This window comes from Pseudorca crassidens, chromosome 8 (genome assembly GCF_039906515.1).
Source record: "Pseudorca crassidens isolate mPseCra1 chromosome 8, mPseCra1.hap1, whole genome shotgun sequence".
NCBI lineage: Eukaryota > Metazoa > Chordata > Mammalia > Artiodactyla > Delphinidae > Pseudorca > Pseudorca crassidens.
In genome coordinates, this window is record NC_090303.1 from 49,645,780 (window position 1) to 49,667,596 (window position 21,817).

The following is a 21,817-nucleotide window of genomic DNA, read 5'->3' on the forward strand; positions in this document are numbered from 1 at the left end:
GGAAGAAAACAGATCTATAAACACAAATCCAAAACAATGGCAATAAGAACATACATATCGATAATTACCTTAAATGTAAACAGAGTAACTGCTCCAACCAAAAGACGCAGACTGGTTGAATGGATACAAAAACAAGACCCGTATATAGGCTGTCTGAAAGAGACCCACTTCAGATCTAGAGACACATACAGAAGGAAAGTGAGGGGATGGAAAAAGGTATTCCAAACAAATGGAAATTAAAAGAAAGCTGGAGTAGCAATACTCATATCAAAGAAAATAGACTTTAAAATAAAGAATATTACAAGAGACAAAGAAGGACACTACAGAACGATCAAGGGATCAATCCAGGAAGAAAAGATAACAATTGTAAATGTATATGCACCCAACACAGGAGCACCTCAATACACAAGGCAAATGTGGACATAAAGGGAGAAATTGACAGTAACACAGTAATGGGGGGACTTTTAACACCCCACGTATGTCAATGGAAAAATCATCCAGACAGAAAATTAATAAGGAAACACAGGCCTTAAATGACACACAGACCATTGGATTTAATTGATATTTATAGAGCATCCCATCTGAAAGCAGAAGAATGCACATTCATTTCAAGTGAACATGGAACATTCTCCAGGAGAGGTCACATACTGGGCCACAAATCAAGCCTGGGTAAATGTAAGAAAACTGAAATCATAACAAGCATCTTTTCCAACCACAATGCTATGAGATTAGAAATCAACTAACAAGAAAAAAAGTATAACAAACACGTGGAGGCTAAACAATATGCTACGAAACAACCAATGGATCACTGAAGAAAACAAAGCGGAAATCAAAAAATACCTAGAGACAAATGAAAATGAAACCATGACAATCCAAAACCTATGGGATGCAGCAAATGCAGTTCTAAGAGGGAAGTTTATAGCAATACAAGCTTACCTCAGGAAACAAGAAAGATCTCAAATGAACAACCCAACCTTATACCTAAAGCAACTAGAGAAAGAAGAATAAACAAAACACAAAGTTAGCAGAAGGAAAGAAATCATAAAGATCAGATCAGAAATAAATGAAAGAGATGAAAACAATAGAAAAGATCAATGAAACTAAAAGCTGGTTCTTTGAAAAGATAAACAAAATTGATAAATCTTTAGCCAGGCTCATCAAGAAAAAAAGGGAGAGGGCTCAAATCGATAAAATTAGAAATGAAAAAGGATAAGTTACAATGGACACCACAGAAATACAAAGGATCATAAAAGACTACTGAAAGCAACTATATGCCAATAAAATGGACAACCTAGAAGAAAATGGACAAATTCTTAGAAAGGTACAATTTCCCAAAGCTGAACCAGGAAGAAATGGAAAATATGAACAGACCAATCACAAGCACTGAAACTGAAACTGTGACTAAAAACTCCCAACAAAATCCAGGACCAGATGGCTTCACAGGTGAATTCTGTCAAACAGTTAGAGAAGAGTTAACACCTATTCTTCTGCAACTCTTCCAAAAATTGCAGAGGAAGGAACACTCCCAAAATCATTCTATGAGACCACGATCACCCTGACACCAAAACCAGACAAAGATACCACAAAAAAAGAAAATTACAGGCCAATATCACTGATGAACATAGACGCAAAAATACTTAACAAAATGCTAGCAAACTGAATCCAACAATACATTAAAAGGATCATACACCATGATCCAGTGATATTTATCCCAGGGATGCACAGACTGTCCAATATCTGCAAATCAATCACTGTGACACACCACATCAACAAATTTAGGAATAAAAACCATATGGTCATCTCAATAGATGCAAAAAAAGCTTTTGATAAAATTCAACACCCATTTATGATAAAAACTCTACCGAAAATAGGCATAGACAGAACCTACCTCAACATAATAAAGGCCTTATATGACAAACGCACAGCTAACATCATACTCAATGGTGAAAAGCTGAAAGCATTTCCTCTAAGATCAGCAAACAAGACAAGGATGTCCACTCTTGCCACTTTTATTCAACACAGTTCTGGAAGTCCTAGCCATGGCAATCAGAGAAGAAAAAGAAACAAAAGGGATCCAAATTTTTTAAAAAGGCAGTAAAACTGACACCATTTGCAAATGATGTGATACTACACATAGAAAATCCTAAAGATGCTACCAGAAAACTACTAGAGCTCATCCATGAATTTGGTAAAGTTGCAGGATACAAAATTAATACACAGAAATCTCTTGCATTCCTGTGCACTAACAACAAAAGATCTGAAAGAGAAATTAAGGAAACAATCCCATTTACCATCACATCAGAAAGAATAAACCTACCTAAGGAGGCAAAAGATCTGTACTTCGAAAACTGTAAGATGCTGATGAAAGAAATCGAAGATGACACTAACAGATGGAAAGATATATTGTACCATGTTCTGGGATGGGAAGAATCAACATCTTCAAAATGACTATAATACCCAAGGTAATCTACAGATTCAATGCAACCCCTATGAAATTACCATAGGCATTTTTTGCAGATCTAGAACAAAAAAATCTTAATATTTGTATGGAAACACAAACGACCCCGAATAGCCAAAGCAATCTTGTGAAAGAAAAATGGAGTGGGAGGAATCAGGCTCCCTGATTTCAGACTATACAACAAAACTACAGTTATCAAACAGCATGGTACTGCCACAAAACAGAAATACAGATCAATGGAACAGGCTGGAAAGCCCAGAAATAAATGCAGCATCCATGGTCAATTAATCTACGACAAAGGTGGCAAGGATATACGATGGAAAAAAGACAGTCTCTTCAGTAAGTGCTGCTAGGAAAACTGGACAGCTACATGTTAAAGAATGAAATTAGCACATTCTCTAACACCAAACACAAAAGTAAACTTAAAGTGGATTAAAGAACTAAATGTAAGACCGGATACTAATAGGTCTTAGAGGAAAACATAGGCAGAACACTCTTTGACATAAAGTGCAGCAATATCTTTTGGATTTACCTCCTAGAGTAATGAAAACAAAAATAAACAAATGGGACCTAATTAAACTTAAATGCTTTTGCACAGCAAAGGAAACCATAAACAAAATAAAAAGACAACACACAGAATGGGAGAAAATATTTGCAAATGATGCAACGGACAAGGAATTAACCTCCAAAATATACAAACAGCTCATGCACCTCAATATAAAAAAAAAAAAACCCAATCAAAAAATGGGCAGAGGATCTAAATAGACATTTCTCCAAAGATATATGGACAGCCAAAAAGCACATGAAAAGATGCTCAACATTGCTAATTGTTAGAGAAGTGCAAATCAAAACTACAATGAGGTATCACCTCACAACCGTCAGAATAGCCATCATCAAAAACTTTACAAACAATAAATGCTGGAGAACGTGTGGAGAAAATGGAACCCTCTTATACTGTTGGTGGGAATGTAATTTGGTACAGCCACTATGGAGAACAGTATGGAGGTTCCTTAAAAAACTAAAAATAGAGCTACCATATGATCCAGCAATCCCACTCCTGGGCATATATCCGGAGAAAACCTACATGCACCCAGTGTTCATTGTAGCACTATTTACAATAGCCAAGACATGGAAGCAACCTAAATGTTCACTGACAAAGCAGTAGATAAAGAAGATGTGGTACATATATTCAATGGAATATTACTCAGCCGTAAAAAAGAATGAAATAATGCCATTTACAGCGACATGGATGGACCTAGAGATTAGTATTCTAAGTGATGTGAACCAAAGACAAATATCATACGATATCACTTATATGTGGAATTAAAAAAGTGATACAAATGAACTTATATACAAAACAGAAATAGACCCACAGGCATAGAAAACAGACTTAATGTTACCAAAGGAAAAAGTGGGGGGAGGGATAAATTAGGAGTTTGGGATTAACATATACACAGTACTATATATAAAATAGATAACCAACAAGAACCTACTGTATAGCACAGAGAACTATACGCAGTATTGTTTAATAACCTATAACGTAAAAGAATTCTAAAAAAGAATATATATATATATTCACTTTGCTATACACCTGAAACTTACACAACATTGTAAATCAACTATATTTCAATAAAAAAGAAAAAACAACACGTATTGCATTTAGTTGTCACGTCTCTTTAGTTTCATTTTATATATCAATTTATTTTATCAATACACATCAAATATTATATTCGTTATTTTTTTTAGAATCTAGGTTAATTGATACAATGCACCAAATCTAGATTATAAACAGCACTGATAGTTACCCTCTTGAACATCTCTTTACATGAGTCACTTTCTGTAATAGTTCTAAATGTTCACAGACTATACAAATGTTCACCTCACATAATAATGCAAATTATTTTTTGAAGTGTTTGTAACAATGTACCCTCACTAGTGGTTTGAGACACTCTCTAATACATCTTGTTAGGCTTCATATTTTTTGCCATTGTCAAACTTAATTTTGCCACTAAAGTAGGTATAAAATGCTATCTCACTATGGTCTTAATTTGCATTTCCCCTATTACCAATGAGGTTAAACATCTTTTAGATTTACACTGGGATTTATATTTCCTCTTCTGTGAAATGCCTGATCATGCCTTTCCTCTTTTTATTCTACTGGGTTGTCTTTTTTATTAATTGGGTCCTTTTATCTCTTGGATATATGCAACAAATATCGTCTCCCAGTTTATAGTTGTCTTTTCCCTTTAAGGTATCTTTTTTTTTTTTTTTTTTTTTGCGGTACGCAGGCCTCTCACTGTTGTGGTCTCTCCCGTTGCGGAGTACAGGTTCTGGACGCGCAGGCTCAGTGGCCATGGCTCACGGGCCCAGCCGCTCTGCGGCATGTGGGATCTTCCCGGACAGGGGCACGAACTCGTGTCCCCCGCATCGGCAGGTGGACTCTCAACCACTGCGCCACCAGGGAAGCCCTAAGGTATCTTTTGATGAACACATAATCTTAAAGACTGTGAATCCCGCATTCATCTTTTATTTTACGGTTAGCATTTTTTGTTTCTTATGTACGAAACTTATCCCTACCTGAGGTACCAAAGATATTCTATATTTTTTTCTAAAGGTTTCAAAGTTTTGACTTTCACATTTAAGTCTAAATTCACCTAGAAATGATTATACTTGATGGTGTGAGGTAAGGGTCCAATTTCACTTTTTTCCATTATATAACCAATTGACTCAGCATCATTAATTGAAAGACTTTCCTATCCCTATGGATCTTCAATGGCATATCTGTTAAGTTTTTTTTGTATATGATTGTGTCTATTTTAGAGTCGTATATTCTGCTCCATTGGTTTCTTTGTTTAGGTCTCCCAATACCACATTTTCTTAATTAAAAGATGTCTAGTTAAAATAGGTCTTGATATTGGAGAAGTCCTTTCTACCTTGTTCTTTAGATCTCTTGCAGTTATTTTTGGTCCACTGCCCTCCATATAAAATTTGGAATGAACTGGTAAAGTTCTATAACAAATCCTGTTAGAATTTTTTTTTTTTTTTTTTTTTTTTTTTTTTTTTTTGCGGTACGCGGGCCTCTCACTGCTGTGCCTCTCCCGCTGCGGAGCACAGGCTCCGGACGCGCAGGCCCAGCGGCCACGGCTCACGGGCCCAGCCGCTCCGCAGCACGTGGGATCCTCCCGGACCGGGGCACGAACCCGCATCCCCTGCATCGGCAGGCAGACTCCCAATCACTGCACCACCAGGGAAGCCCCTGTTAGAATTTTTTGAATCTATAGATTAATTGGAGAATAACTGACATGTTTACAATATTGAGTCTTCCCATTCCAGAATACAGTACATAACTTCCATTTAATTATATTTAAATTGCCTTTTAATAAAATTTCATGAGTTTTCTGCATATACACCTTCCTTAGTTACTATGTTTATTCCTATGTACTATGTGCTTTGTTATTATTGCACACAGTATATTTTAAATAACATTTTTGAACTCTATATTCCTGACAAGTAGATATGCAATTAATTTTTAACAGCTTTATTGAATTACAATTAATTTTCATATATTTACCTTATAATCAGCTATATTATTAAAATTTTTATTACATCTAGTAAATTTTCTATAGATTCTTTGGGATTTTCTGTGTAGATAACTGTATTATAAAATATCAAGTTTATTTCTTTCTAATCCTTACATCTTTATCTTTCTTTGGCTAAGGATCTCTAATACAATATTGAACTGAAGCAGCAATAATGGACTTCCTTGTTTTCTTCCTGAGTTTAATGGAAATGTGTCTAGCATTTTACCATTGGAACATTTACTGTAGGATTCTAGAATTTTTATCAGAATAAGTTAGAATACAAAGGAACTTACCTAACAGAGAGAGAATGATACCAATTCTCTGATATTGTCAGGACTTGGTTAATGGGCCAATATGTGATCAAAAAGAGTTCATGTGTGCTTTGAAAAAATATATTCTCTGATATGTTAGTGTATGCTTTAAGTATTGAACTATAAGTTCATAAAATCAGCATATTAAGTCTACTCTATGTTTACTTGTTTGCTTGCACTATTATTAATTGCATGAGCAGTGAGTAATTCTCCCACTGTGGTAGAAAATCTGTCAACTTCTCACTGTAATCATGTTAACTTTTGCTTTATATATTTTAGGGCTAATTTATTAAATGCCTACAATTCAAAATCTTCCTAATGATTTGAATCTTTTGTCACTAAAAAGTATCCCCAATAATGCTTTTGCCTCTTAATCTATTTTGTCTTATATTAATACAACTTATCTTTTTTAATAAATATTTGTCTGGTAAATCTCTTCTCATTTTAAATTAAATCCTTCCTATGTCCTTTTGTTTTAGGTATCTTTTTAAGCAGCAGAAAATTCTTTTTAAAATCAATCTGAAAATCTGTGTTTAGCTGACAAGTTTAGACTACTTACATTTATTTTGATTATAAATGTTTCTATTATCTTACTTTTTGATTTCTAGCTCCCTAACACATACACATATTTTTATATACATATGAAAAGTAAACACTGATTTTTACATGCACATATAAATGTTCATATATATATGTATGTGTGTGTATCGGAGTATACATATGCATGTGTGCATGTGTATGTACATGTGTGCATTATATTTGGTATGAGATGAGTTTGGTTTTAATTTTTTTCTTCTTCTGGTTTGGAATTACCCACCTTAATTCTATCCTTTTAGTCCTTGCCCTTGGACTAAAGGGCATCATTAACTTAAGTTCTAAAGTAAGATAATACCTGGGGACTTCCCTGGTGGTCCAGTGGTAAAGAATCCGTCTTCCAATGCAGGGGATGCGGGTTGGATCCCTGGTCAGGGAACTAAGATCCCACATGCCATAGGGCAAGTAAGCCTGCGTGCCACAACTACTGAGCCCATGTGCTCTGGAGCCCGTGCGCCACAACTAGAGAGAAGCCCGCGCACCACAACTAGAGAAAAGCCCATGTGTTACAAGGAAGAGCCCGTGCACCACAAGGAAGAGCCCGTGCATCCTGCATCCTGCAATGAAGATCCCACACACCACAATGAAGACCTGATGCAGCCAAAAATAAAAAAATAAAATAAAATAAACATTAAAGTGTATTGTGTAGTTTGTTGATGAATTAAAAAAAAAAGTAAAATAATACCTTAAAGAGTAAAGAGGACATTAGAACACTTTAATTGTGGTCATCTCTCTCTGATTTATATGCTATTGTACTTTTTGTAAAGTGTAAAAAGACATTATTATTTTACACAGACACTGTTTAGATTTATATACAAGTTTACTATTTTCTTTAACCATTGTTTCAGATCATTTTTTTTTCTGAATTATTTCTCTCCTTCTTGCAGTTTATTCTTTAGAAAACCCTTTAATTTAAGTTTAATGTGGCAGTAAACCCTCATAGTTTTTGTTTATCTGAAAAATGTCCTATATTTCAAGAACAGAGGAATCTGTATGCTAGGGATACAATTCTAGGTTGAAACTTACTTTCTATCAGAACTTTAAAGTTATTAGTCTACTGTCCTCTGGCTCCCAATATTACTATTGATAAATATGCTGGCTCAAAGCTTAGTTTTCTACATATAGGGTATTGCAGCCACTGGCATCTGTCTTTAGGGCAACCTGAATCTCTATTGCACGCCTACTGTTATTGTTCCCATCTCTGGTTTTGCCTCACAGTTTGTTCCTTTTTGGGGGTGTGTCTCCCATTTAGAAATACATCAACAAGTATTTTTTTAATCTAGGATCTAGTTGGTTTGAAGTGGAAGAGGCCCCCAGAGTATCTACCTTGCCCTCTGGCTGGAAGTAACACAAACAGGTTTCTTTACAGCAAGACTTTTCAAGTTTTTAATATCCTAGACTAAATTAAAACCATCTAAGAGGGGGATATGATATCTGGCTCTGCCCAAACTTATTTGACCAGAGCTTCGTACAGAACTAGTCTTCCACAAAATATAATTTGAAAAAAGAAAATCCTGCTCTAAAGCTTCCTTTTTAAAAAATTTGCCCCAATACAGAAAAGAAATAAATTCAAAAAAATATTATCTTCAATACTCCTATTCCACCCAAAGAATCCCATTACCAAGGCTAAAAAAAAAAAAAAAAAAAAAAAATTAACTTCACAACATGCCAGGCACAAGAAACATATTCAAAAAATAATGGTACACAATCTCTGTCCTCAAGGTGTTCAGAGACAAGAGAATAAGTAAAATACAATTTGGCAAATGTTCCACTAGCAGTTTAATCTAAATAGTTTCACAATAACTGTCTCTTTAAGACTGTGACAAACTGTCTTTGTTTCTTTTTAAAATGCATATAAAATAACATGTATCTTGTCTGATAATTGTGGGATAAATAGGAACCGTTAGGAAATAAAAATTGGAAATGTAGAGCTCAGAAACAACGTACCATATTGTACCTACTTTTGGCTATAGACTAAACCATTACAGATTTTTTTCAACTAACTGTTGCCAAATACATTATTCCAATTTTCAAGAGTCACACTATTCTAGGCCTAGAAATACTAAAAATGTTTTTTTAAATCAGACATCTGTTTCTTAAATGTTTACTAAGTTTTTTACTTTAAACTGTAAGAATCTCAGGTCATTAAATAGTTTCAACTCTTCTGTATAATTTTGTATGTATAAATACAAGTGGAAAATACATTTATAGATACCAAATAAAATGAAAGGTTGACTTTGTTATTTTCTATTATTCAGCTTTAAAATCTATACTAGCTTTTCCTGGTAGACAAAATCTCTAATAGCCTATAGACTCTTCTCACAAGGAGTAGTTCCTAAAGAGTTAGTATCCATTACCATCATCACTGTGAAACTAGCTACTTAAGCTGTTAAGTCCCTGATTTTTCAACTCCTTGCCGCTGGGCAAGTTGATGTGTACAGGTAGATTTTCATCATAAATTCATGAGATATTACCCCAACAATTCTGAACTTTTTGTACTTTACTCTTTTCTTCTTGCCATTACCCACTCCCAACCACATGCAACTGAAGGCAGGGATTAGAACCTTAGATCACTTAAAAATGTACAAACAGAAAGATATGATAATTCCCCCCAAATTAACTAATTAACAAATTGATTAACAGAAAGATGTTCATTCTTGTTAGCTTTTAAAAAAAGACATATTTTTAAAATGAGAAATTAAGAAGAGCAGAAATTTGTTACACTGTCATTTTAACTATATAGCATGAATGCCTAGTGCCAGAAAGGTTACAGAAAATTAGGTCCCAATGTACATTGCTACTTACAGTATAGATTGAAACAGTTTAACAATATAATCAATAATTTTAAAAGCATTTATATTCTTTAAACTAGTATTTGCATTGTAAAGATTCCGTCCTAAGGAAATAATTTAAAAAGCAAAGTTTTCACACAAAAATGTAATAAAAATGTCCGTTTTTAAATTGTAAAATAAAAAAAATTAGAAAACTACAAAAAGTTAAGAAAGGGAAGATTATATAAAATCACATTATATCCATTCAATAATATGTTGCCATTATGAAGATGCGTACATTGACTGTATAATATGGTAAACTGTGATAAGTGGTGGGGATAGAAGCAAGATATAAAATTGTACATGCTAAACTATTACAATTTTGTTTCCAAAAGAGTCTGAAAAGAAATATGTCAAAATATTAAAAGGAGGATAAGGGATATTTCTTCTTTGTTCTTTCTACAATTTTTTAAAAAGTTTTCCATGGAAAGGATTTTAATATTTCTGAAAATGAAAAGTTTAAGTCAATGAAAAGCTTGCCAATACCTTACCCACCACTTCTTTTTCTTATGTTCCCCATTATGGCAAATTGTCCCTGTTTTCCCCCTCCACCTTTCCTAAAACCAAAGTAAAATTTTATAGTTCCTTTTGTTAATGTGAAAGGGCACATTCCTCCTATAACTATTCAGTTGGCTAACTTCTAAAACAATACGCTAATGAAATGAATAGACAAAATTTACCTTATTTCCTTCTTCTTTAAATTGGGGATTAATTATTTTTACAAAAGAGTAAAACAATTGACGAATTCTGGAATCTCCAATAAATGCAATATGTTTATCTACAAGGCAGTTCTTCGCTTCACTGAAATCAACAAAGACATCAATTAGAATAAGGAAAATCAGCATACTAGCACTTTTCAAAGCACATAATTTGTGAAGAAAGTAGTACAGCATTATTACATACACAGTTATGTTGCTTTAGAAATAGGTGGCCAGGTTTGTTTAACCTACCAGTCCGTGTATGATCGACTAACTCTCTATAATAACAGCCCTCATCTAATAAGTGTTTCAGATGTACTCTAACCATAGTAAGTGCTTTATATCCATTGTCTCAGAATAACTCCATGAGGTAGCTATCCAAGTCCCAAAGCAAGAGTCCTTCATTCACGGGCAATTGCCCTGGGCCTGGTTATCTCTCACCTGAGATAAAGCAGATTGGTCCAAAGCTTTCCCTAATGCTTTAGAGTGAGAATATTCCTTTGGACTCACCTCTAACTCCTACCCTGTCAGCAATTCTCTACCATCACATAGAGAGGTACCATCTATCACTTTCCCTGATTCACCAACACTTTTCTACCAGATATTAAGACCCATCTTAGAAAAGAAAACAAACAAAATGAAGAAACTACCTGATTTTGTACTTATGCATCATACAGCTGTGAGGTTGCCAAACTTTCTCTCCAAGAAATCTGCCACTTGAGAGAAGGTATTCACATGAATCATTTCCTATAGTAATTAAACACAATAATGTTGTAAACAATAGTTAAATTCTTATATGTTGGTTATTTGACCCCATTTAAGCCTTTGAGATGAGGGAGTACAGAGTTTTCTATACTTCACTATACCCTCTAGGTACATATCACTCATCCATGAGAAGCAAATATTAATATATTAATATTAAAGAGGATAAGAGCCACTAATGACAGATTCTTTACCTAGAAAATACTTCATCCCCAAAGCTACATTCACTGCTTTGGTAGTTCCTTCTGCTTCAGGTTTTCCTTCCAAGGACATCACCTTGCCTCAAACTAGCCTTTATATCTGTTTATCACTCCTACTTCTAGTTGGGAAAGAAGAGTTTAAGGGATAAAAGAGAAGACTTTGGAAATGACTTCCTATTCGACTATTATAGTACTCAGTGCATTAGCATATCTGGAAACCTAGTAAATACTGAAGTATTTTATAAATCTACTCCCTAATTTTCACAGCCTCCCTGGAAGTGGGGTATCCCTATTCTGTAAATGTGCCAAGGAAGACTTATGCAAGAACTTCTGAAAAAGCTCAATAAAATTTCATCCTTTTGCAATCTCACGAAGATAAGACTTAAAACTATGTTAGTCAAATGGTGGCTGAAGATACACATGATCAGTACCAGTAATGAATGCTGTTGTTAATATTTAGCCCCTCCACTTCTCTCGATTGTCTCTTGCCTCCGTTAGGATGACCAACCAACTCCTCCCAGTGCGGTTGGGACTGCCACAGTTTTAAACAGAAAATTCCACATCTGCAAAACCCCTCAGTCCTGTGTAAACTGGGACAGATGGCTACCCTGCTTCCTTTGGCCATTTTACCGTACATTAGCTTAATGTACATGGTCAATGTACGTGGTTAAAAAGGGGATTGGAGACATTAAAAAAGTTCAAATATGTCAAATGGATGAGGGAAAAACGAGATGTGTACATTAACTGTGGGGTTATGATAAAATACATGTGTTTTTAAATTTGATCTCTAGTTCTTTATTAACAGTCAACAGCGATCTCTATTTGTTTTACAAATAGTTAAGGTCAGGATAGGGCATCTGGTAAAAACACTACAGAACAAAATGGTGGGGATAGGGAAGACCCAAAGATATTTAAAGTAGAAGAACACATCTCTTTTCTCAATCCAGTTATCCATTTATCTGGTCAACATACAGATAACAGTGATACAAATACAAGACAGGTATGTATAAATAATGAAAGTGTTGATACCACAGTGTCATAAATTCTAAAACAGAACAGGAAGGAAAAGTGAAAATACTGCATTATTCTGTTGGTGAAAAACTGGATAAGGAAAGTAGAATACCAATTATTACATTTTTGCAGTTACATATGTGGCCTGAGCAGTTTTTTCTGTATTTGAAAGATTTTTTAATAACATCTAAGGAAACTATAAATAATCAGTTAATTCTTTCCAATTCTTAAAAACTAATTCTAGTTCTAAAAAATTACACTATATAATCAAGGAGGAGTAAAAAAAAAAAAAAGGACTAAAGGAACACACAATTATTTCCTAAAAACAGCACTCCTGCTGCATTCTTTTATAATGGCCATATAATAAAATCCTATTAAAAATCTAGTAAATGTTTAAAATTTGGATGAAAATTCCATATTTATAGCACCTCTACCTCTTTAAATACATCTATTAAACTAAGTGAAAAGTTAGTAACCCATCTATTTTCTAAAAGTTATATGAAGTTGTAAATAACTGGTATTAATTCTGTGAAGTTTTTCTTCCTTTTCTTTCTTCTTTATCCCTTCTTTTTTTTTTTTTTTTTTTTTGGTGGTGTTGTTACTTGATTTTTGTTCTTTAATAGAAGCCTAAACAGGAACACACGTTGATCAGTCTTCAGTGTGTGGGACTATACTCTTTGTTAACCATGTCTATGGATTATCAATATGATTTTGTGGAGACTGAAGTACCATACCAACATCTTAAAATAACCAATTTTCTCCACCAAAAAATGTGTTTTAAAATGCCAAACTCTTCTTCCTCTCTTCAATATTACTACTCAGACATTATTTTTCAGTAGTTCAGCTAGTAGAAAACAAAAGCTCTAATCTCAAGAACCCACATTAGAAAAACCTCATAGCAAAACAGATTTGAAGTTGTCACCAACCAAAAGACACTATAAACACAGTACTGTAGAGACTACTAGTCTTTCCAGGGAAGAAGTTCTTAACCTGGTAGTGAATGCTAGTTAATGGTTACTCTTCATAATATATTTTATATTGCAAATTAAAAAAAAAAAATCCTTGTATCTGAAATTAATAGTCTCTGTATCACATCAGTTAAGGTCCATTCAAAAGACAGAAACTACACCAGCTATTTTAATAGAGAGAATGTAATATGACAAACTGTTAGGAAAGTAAAAGAATTGCTAATTAGATAACTGACAAGGCAAGAGGAGACTGGCTTTTATATATCTGTCAGCAAAATAATGGAAGTAGTAGTAATAATAAATACTATTATTATCTGATTTTAAAAAATTAACCGGATCTAAAAAAGAAAACTCCACAAAATTCCATACTCTAAAACTAGTTCTCTTTTCCTGGGAAGGAAATATTTTTAAAATCAAATCACTAAATGTAAATCTAAATGTTAAAATAAGTTAATGTGCCACATTTTTATTATGTATACTAACTACATGTAAACATCTGCTGGCACATTATTTTCCTTTCAAAATTTACCCAGAAGCACCCCAAACAAAAGAAAAAAAAACAAAACGCAGTCATTGTTTTCAATTGCTTCATATAATTTTGATAGCTACTTTAATACAACCAGCGTGAAATGAAAGTTGCCAAGTGCTCAGATAAATCAAGCTACGAACACAATTAAAAAAAAAAAAAGCAACTAAAGGGATAGAATTATCTACTTCAACTATCTCCAATACAAAGATTATCTAGATGAATAGCTGTCTTCCTCTTCATTCTGTTATCTTAAGCATAAGCATTCTGGTTTGTCAACCTAAAGTCTGAGGTTTTCATGCATGATTTTTCTATAATAGAAAAATACTAAGAGCAAACAAAATAAGTAAAAAGACAAACAAGTTTTAAAAAAACTGAAAAACAAAATAGAACTAAAGAAAACATCTGATGTGCTAAATAAACCGTAGCTTTTATTTTCCTTTGAATAGAATACCTCTGGCACATTGAAACTTTAGACTTAATCATCCTGCCAAGGCTGTGCGTTTCTTACTATCCACCATGAAAATACCAGATCATATAGAGTTTTACAATATGATCTGCAGAATATTTTATTTGCCTAAAATTCAGCAAGTTATACTTTCGTCTGTGCTGAAAAATCACAATTTACATTTTTCTTTAGATAAGCTAGGAGTGCCTCATTACAAGTTGTGTCATGTAGATCAGGATCTTTCCAGCAGTCAAAGAAAGAAAAGGCTGAGAGACCTAGAGCTACTTCTTTCTTGCTTTAACTTCTGAAGTTTTGAACTTATTTTTCTCCAAAACATGCAATAATATTTAACATTTAACATTTAATATCCCTAGTGATAGAAAGGAATTAGATTAGAATTAGATTTCAACAAAATTAAGACGTTTGAAGCAAGTTAACTTTATTAAAAAATTCAAATTCATCTAGGTTGGAACTACCCTTAAGGCTACAGATACTGGCTTCTTGTCAGAGAAATGATGTTTTTAGTCTGTAATCACAGTATTAATGGACATTTTGTGATTCAGTAATGTTAAAATTTAGAAAAAATAAAATTAAAAGAATATATTTTAAAAGGTCATTCTATTATATTTTGTGAAAATAATATTAAGAATGCAACCCCCCCCCAAAACTCTACCTTCTAAAGTTGAGATCAGAACATGCTATTAGAACACGAAATTAAATTAAAACCAAAAGAACGAAATGCAGGGAGGAAAAGAGAAGGAAATGAGGACTTTGAAAATCTATTTCTTCAATAAGTGTTTATGGAGTTCCTACCGTGTGTTAAGCTCTGATGATTTAAAAGATGAATAAAATACCCTTGGAAGCTCAAAGTTTGTGTGGGGCTGTCAGATACAAATTATTATAATACAAAATGATAAGGATGTACTAGTTACTGTAGAAACACTGAATTCCTAATTCCTACTTCTGTGCTGGTGACATCCGAACCAGGACTTGAAAGAAAAATCTGTACTTTCTTTCAAGGAGAGAGACAGGTCATTGCAGGCAGAGCAAATCAGATATCTGTGAGATATGCAAAAGGGCAAAGCATATTTGGACTGTGAGCCTGGAGTTCCGGAAGAAGGAAGAAAGATAAACGTAGGTAATAAAAAGTAAGCTTTACACACGCAACTTTTAGAAAATCACCATTTACTGGAAAAAGGATAAGAAAACTCTTGTCTGGCACTGTGAGGCTGAATTGGTATTTTTAAATGGTTTAACCCATGTCCCGCTGGAAAATGCTTTCTCACTCCACCTTTTATACATCACCACTGTCTAAGAGGCTCTGAGAAAAGCAGAATATAACATAATGACATGAGGCAGACTAACTGGGTTTTAAATCCTAGCTCAGTCAGATTAACTGTGTATCTTTAGGCAACTTAACCTCTCATGCCTCATTTTTAAAATGTAAAAAAAAAGGTTAAAATGTAAATAATACTGTAATTAGCTGAATCTAAGACCACTGATTATAAAATACACCATTATTTTAGATAACAGTAGGAAAAAATGTTATCAATTAAACTTTGACATGCAATCAAAGTTTTAAAAACTCATCTTGATTACAGAGATACTAAAAAAGGTGGGGGAAAGAAGAGGGGAGGATGAAATCTGGTAATTGTATCTACCTCATTGACTGGTTGTAAAGACAAAATGAGTTAAAAGATGTAAAACCTTTAGTAGAAGAGCACCCGGCATATAATAAGTGCTCAATGATAGCATGTAGTTTTGCCAAGCCTTACTTCCTGTAGTGTGTAATGTTTTACTTTCTGTAGTTCGTAAAGCAAGAGATACTGAATATGTGTATTCCAACTGCATTCAGTCTACCTTGCCTGAGGCAAACTCATAAGCATGCATTGAAGATTTTAATATATAGCCTAAACCTCTATATCTAATATAAGGTCCTTTCTTATTCTGAAGATTTATGATACTATGATTCAAGCGTATGGTTATCCTTGTGTGAAAGGCACTGCATCTGACTCAGTTTCACACTGCCAAAGCATGAGGTTGGCTAAAAAGTGCCTGGTAAGATCGTTATTTTCCCCAAACTGTCTCTGGCTCAAGTTCTTGACATTCAGTATGGGCATGTACACACACCAGGTGTACTGCTTCACACTCAAGACACTAAAGCACCTACGAAAGCTGATGACTAGCTTCTGGAGGAGGCTTTATAAACAATCCCAGATTGCTACACTGACTCATAAGTTTCCATCTGACATTCTATTTTCCCTGCTAATGAGAGAACTTGAAAGGATGAAACATATAATCTAAATACAATAATTAGGGTCCAAGCTTATCAAAAGATAAAAGCACAGTTTTAAAAAGGGAGGTGAGGGGCACTAGATGTTTACATTTAGGACCATAGCATCACAGTTATAAAATTTATCTCCACTACCACATAAATAAAATTGAGTTAGATTACTGTCGTCTTATACCAAAATAGCATAAAATGATAGCAGTCAGAAAATTTTCTTTAAAATTACCACAAATTAATGCATCAAATTGCTAGTTTTATTTTGTGTATATAAGTGTTGGACTTGTTACAGCAACTGCAGATGAAACAAAGTCTTACCAGGTCATGTGGCGGTGATCTATAGGAGGCTGGAGGAGAAAGGCCAAAAGGGTATAAATAATTTATCTTTTTCAATCGATTTAGTGTATTTATATAAAGGGCTATTCGTCCAGTATGGTACTAGAGTATAAGAATTTTAATTCTCAAGCATTGCAGAAACAAAACAGCAGAATTGATCAAAATGTCCTTCACTTTGAAAGATTCCCTAAAATGAGAAGAGTTCAGATTCCAGTGGCCTCTTTACTGGATATTTTGCCAAAGTAGGTGTGAAGTTAAACTGGAAATGCGTTAAATGCGCACCTGTTACACATTACATCTTGACCAATTAATCTCACAATCACCAAGAGCTTTCCAGATAATGGCTTCGATAATACTAAGAGCCACAAATAAAAGATCCTATCGTTATTAATTTCCCTCAGCCTGTCAAACTCTAACCTAGTAGCATTTTTACAGAGAAAATGAAAAAAAAAATCAATCAACAAGGACAAGTAAATGCCCCTTATGACTGAAGAATAATTCGTTCTGAAACAAGGAGGTCGTATTTCCTTTTCCTCTTTACACCAGTCTCAAAACCCACACCGAAGACCTCCTCTCAAACTGCTTCCAACTTGTTTTCATAGCCCAACTCAACTCCTGTCAACCTGTAACTTCTTTTCAAATATCTGTCCCAGTGGCTTTACTCTGTAAAAAGTGTGCAACCAGAACGCTTTAAACGTTTCTGAATCACAAAGCCTGGGTGACACCTCCTCCACTTGGCCAAGAGCATCTTTTGCCAGCTGTCACCCGGCGGCAAAGGAAAATGGGGCGGCCCATGCCGCTGTCAAACAGCTTGGCCCCGCTGTTCCAGGGCAGAGGCCGGATAAAACAAAAGCTAAAGAGCTGATCCCCTAGGGCGCAGAATGGGTGACCCTACTTGGGGCGGAGGTGCCCCATTGCAGGGCGGCCTTGGCCTTCACGCGCCCGGGGGTGGCCCCGGAGGGCCGCCTGCACGCCTCCTGCACGCGAGCCCCGGGCCTGGCGCGTCTCCCCCGGCGCAACCCGCGCAGGAGCCGGGACCCCAGCAGGCACTGGGCCAGGCCCGGGTAAGCGCCCCCGTCCGCAGCGCAGGCTGCTCGTGGGGCGCAGGACCATGGGCTCTCTACCCGTGGCCGCCTGTACTGGGGTCCGCTCGGTCGGTCGGGGGCGCCTGGCCCGCCGCCCGGGCCACCTGGGGGCACCTCCTCCCCCGCGGGCTGGGCGCGCCGGCGGGCGGCCGCGTGAGCGTGGGCGTGTGTCGGGCGAGGGGGGCTGCCTCCAGCCTCCGCGTCGCCTCCTCCCCCAGCCGGCCCGGACAGGGGGAGGGCCCGCTCACCTCGGTAGCGGCGGGAGGCGAGGTGGCACAGTGCGAGCAGCAGCACGGCCACCAGCGCCAGCACCTTGGCGCTCCTCACGCTGAAGTAGTGGTTGATCTCCCGCTTGCCCAGGTTGTAGGCCAGAGCCGCCATCTTGGTTCCTCCATGACAACAGCGCGCGGCGGAGCGGGGAAGGGGCGCCGCACAGGGGCAGCACTGGAGCTGCCGCCGCCACAGCAGCCAGGCGAGGAGCGGCCGCCAGTCCCCGCGGCCGCCACCCGCGCCGCCCGCCGGGGAGCCTGACCCCGCGGTGCCCCCGGCCTCTACCTGCCCCTCCTCGGCCGCGACCGCTTCAGCGGCCTCCCCCCAGCCCCGCCGCCGCTGCTCCGCCGTGCCGTTTCCCCAGGCGCCCTGGACGCCTGTCTCCTCCCCTTCCTCCTCCTCCCCTTTAGCCTCCTGTCTTAATAGCGGCTGCGCCTGCGAGGGGTGTCCGGATGCCGGGTGCTCCGGGGTCACGGGCCCCAGACGGACCTCCGGGGTCACCGGGTCACGGGCGGCGGCAGGCGGCGGCAGTAGCGGCAGAGACATGGGGATGTAAGGAGAGGGGAGCAGGGTTCCACCCCGACCCGAGCGCGAGCCTGGGGCTTCAATTAGCTTAGTGGCCGCTACCTGAGCCCAGGTGGGGGCAATATAAGTACTGTTCCGGAAGACAAGTACACATCACTCCACTGCCTCCTTCCGCAACACACCTTTTCGTGAACTTTCTACTTCCCGAACCTGCCCAGCAGGATGCGAAGGCCACCCCAATGTCACCGGGGCTTATCGTCAGGCTATCTGGTCAGTCTGGCTGCCCCCCAGGCTTGCCAAGTGTAGAGACTGCTGGTAGCCTTAGCACCCAACCCACGGGTAAGACCAGTCTTAACTCTTAACTCGTTGCTTTGAAGCCCATTTCTCTTGCAACTTGAAAAAAGTCCTCGGTTTGCCCAGTTCCAGTGGGTGAAACTCTACCAAAGTACAGAGTAGAAGGTACAAAGAGTACAGAGTAGAAGCTTAGCTTAGTGTAGGTGTTGGTGAGAAAAGAACCCCACTCTTAATTTTTGTTTACACAAGGGTTGGCTAGGATGGGCCAAACATGAAAAAGCGTCTCAGGATAGTCATTCCTGCTCCCGGAGTTGGTTAATGTTCCGTGGTTTTCAAAACAGGCAGCACACCTTTGCCTTGGTTAAGAGCTTGTTATTCCCTCATGTTTTGTTTTCTCCTTTTGGTTTCTCCCTTGCTGCCTTCCAGGTGGGAATGGTTATTTACATTGCTTCCCTTTCTACTTGTTTAGAGTGAGTTATTGATTAGTTAGGGTGTTTTCAGGTGTTCTTTGCAGCTTTCCCATTTAGCCATTCCTGAACTTGTGTTTATAGGCCCCTCTTAAAATGATAGAATGTTAGATATGAAGGGACTGTACAGATCTTGTCATCCCAATTTTTTCATCTAAGGACTCTTTTTATTATGTTTTTATCCGTGGACCCCATATCTTGAAAGATTTTGTCACTTAAATGAAATCACATACATCACTGTCATGGATGTAATGCTAATAAGCAATAAAGCTAAATAAGTGTACAAACACTAGGCACTGTTCCTTGGAAATGGTCGCTTAATTTTGGCTGTCATTCTTCTGATCCAAGGTTCCACATGCTGGAAGAATTAAATCTGATATTGTAAAAAACAGATAAATAACTCTGCTAACAGTATATGGTCTACCAATCACATCCTAGAAATTTCTATGATGTCATCAACAGCAAATTAGAATTTCTGATTAGCGTACGATAACCAATGTTAGCTTGCAGGGTTGATTTAATGCCTGCCAAAAGTAAAGAAACTTGACATTTTATTTAATTGGAATTTCCAGAAGGCTTTCTGAAATGTTGTAAATAGCTTGTGGACCTCCTTCCTTCCCACTAGTTTAAAGCTAATCCCTCTCCTCTGCTCTGAATCTCTTTCTGTCCCCCTTTCTTGGGGGTGTTGATGACTCCATCAGTTATCCCCATGTCAATCATCCTCTCTCTGTGTCTTCCTTAAACTTTCCTTTCTCTTGGATGTTTCCCTTCCACCAATAATTTTATCTTGTTAGTGAAGCTCATCCATGGACTGTGTTTCTGTGTGTTTACCTCTCCATCTCTTTCCTTCTCTGACAAGTTCTAGAAAGAATAGTGTTGTCTTTTCAGCCTTCACTTGTTCCACTTCTATTCTCCCTTCTAAATAACTCTCAAATCTGTTGCCTCCTCTCCATTCCCAGGTTGTTGCCTTGGTGAAGGCATGATTTCTTGCCTGAATTTTTTACCCCTTAAAATCATCTTCCTCAGGTTTGGCTCAAAAATTCAATCTTACAGCTCCCTGCCATTCTCTAACCAGACGGAACTTTCTTAAACTCAAATGTGATGATGCTAAAAACTAGTTAGTGGCTCCATGCTTATTTGTCTATCCCTAAACCGTCCAGAATGTTAACTAATGCTCAGCAGGTTACGTCAACCCTAATAATCTGAGAAAAAGAGAAACCATTTTATAGGAAGTCTTTCAACCATGCATTACTTAAAACAAAGCAAAACAAAAACAGACAAAACAAACAAAAAAACCTGACTACACCTTATTCCTTCCCTTCTTCTTCTTTTTTTTTATTAACCAAACATCTATTTCCTGTTGTACCACAGGAGGTCATGGGGATAAAGAAGACAGGAAAAAGGACTGAAAAGGACCAGCCAGCACAATAGGAGGAGCTCAGTTTTGAGGTGAGAATCTTTTGGTATAAACTGTTCCTGCTCCACTGTGTCCATTTCATTACTGTTTATACTGATGGGATTTTAAAATTTGGGTATAACTGACATATAACATTACATCAATTTCAGGTGTACAGTGTGATTTGATATTTGTATATATTGCAAAATGATCACCACAGTAACTCTAGTTAACATTGGTCACCATGCATATATACCTAGTTACAGAATTTTTTTTCTTATGATGAGAACTTTTAAAATCTACTCTCTTAGCAGCTTTTGAATAAGCAATACAGTATAATTAACTATAGTTCATTTCTGACTTGAAAAATTCTTCCTCTTCTTTCCCAAAGCTGTCTTTCATCTGTGTCCTTGATTGTGTCAGTAAAATTTCATTTGAGAACTTGGTATCATAAGTTTCCCTTCTTTATTTCTACCTTCGATTTCTCCCTCTTCACTGTTTGCCCAACACGTAAGCTCAAATGCTTCCTATTTAAAGCACCTTCCTTAATTCACCACACAATCTGTCTTCTCCTTTAACTATCAGACTTCTTGGAGGAACAGTCTATGGTTACTGTTCCGATTTTTTTTGGTTACTTATTGGTTCTTTAAATACTTGAAAACTGACTTCTGCTCCTATTCCGTTACCTAAACCACTGTTTCAAATGTCAACCACATCCTAAATTACCATATCCAATGTCTTTATCTTAGCTTTATCCTTCATGACTGTG

The 21,817-nt window shown here is 37.0% G+C and overlaps 1 protein-coding gene across 1 annotated transcript in view; it reads right to left on the bottom strand.

Moving 5' to 3' along the window:
• Nucleotides 1–18,837, bottom strand: part of CASD1 (CAS1 domain containing 1) — an 84,474-nt gene extending 65,637 nt beyond the window's left edge. Inside the window, exons 1-3 of the mRNA XM_067746390.1 lie at nt 18,345–18,837; nt 11,124–11,220; nt 10,456–10,576 (exon numbers count right to left, since the gene is read on the bottom strand). Of these exons, the coding sequence (XP_067602491.1) occupies nt 10,456–10,576; nt 11,124–11,220; nt 18,345–18,477 (351 nt within the window). The 5' untranslated portion in view covers nt 18,478–18,837. The remainder of the gene's footprint in view (nt 1–10,455; nt 10,577–11,123; nt 11,221–18,344) is intronic.
• Nucleotides 18,838–21,817: the final 2,980 nt, after the last annotated feature.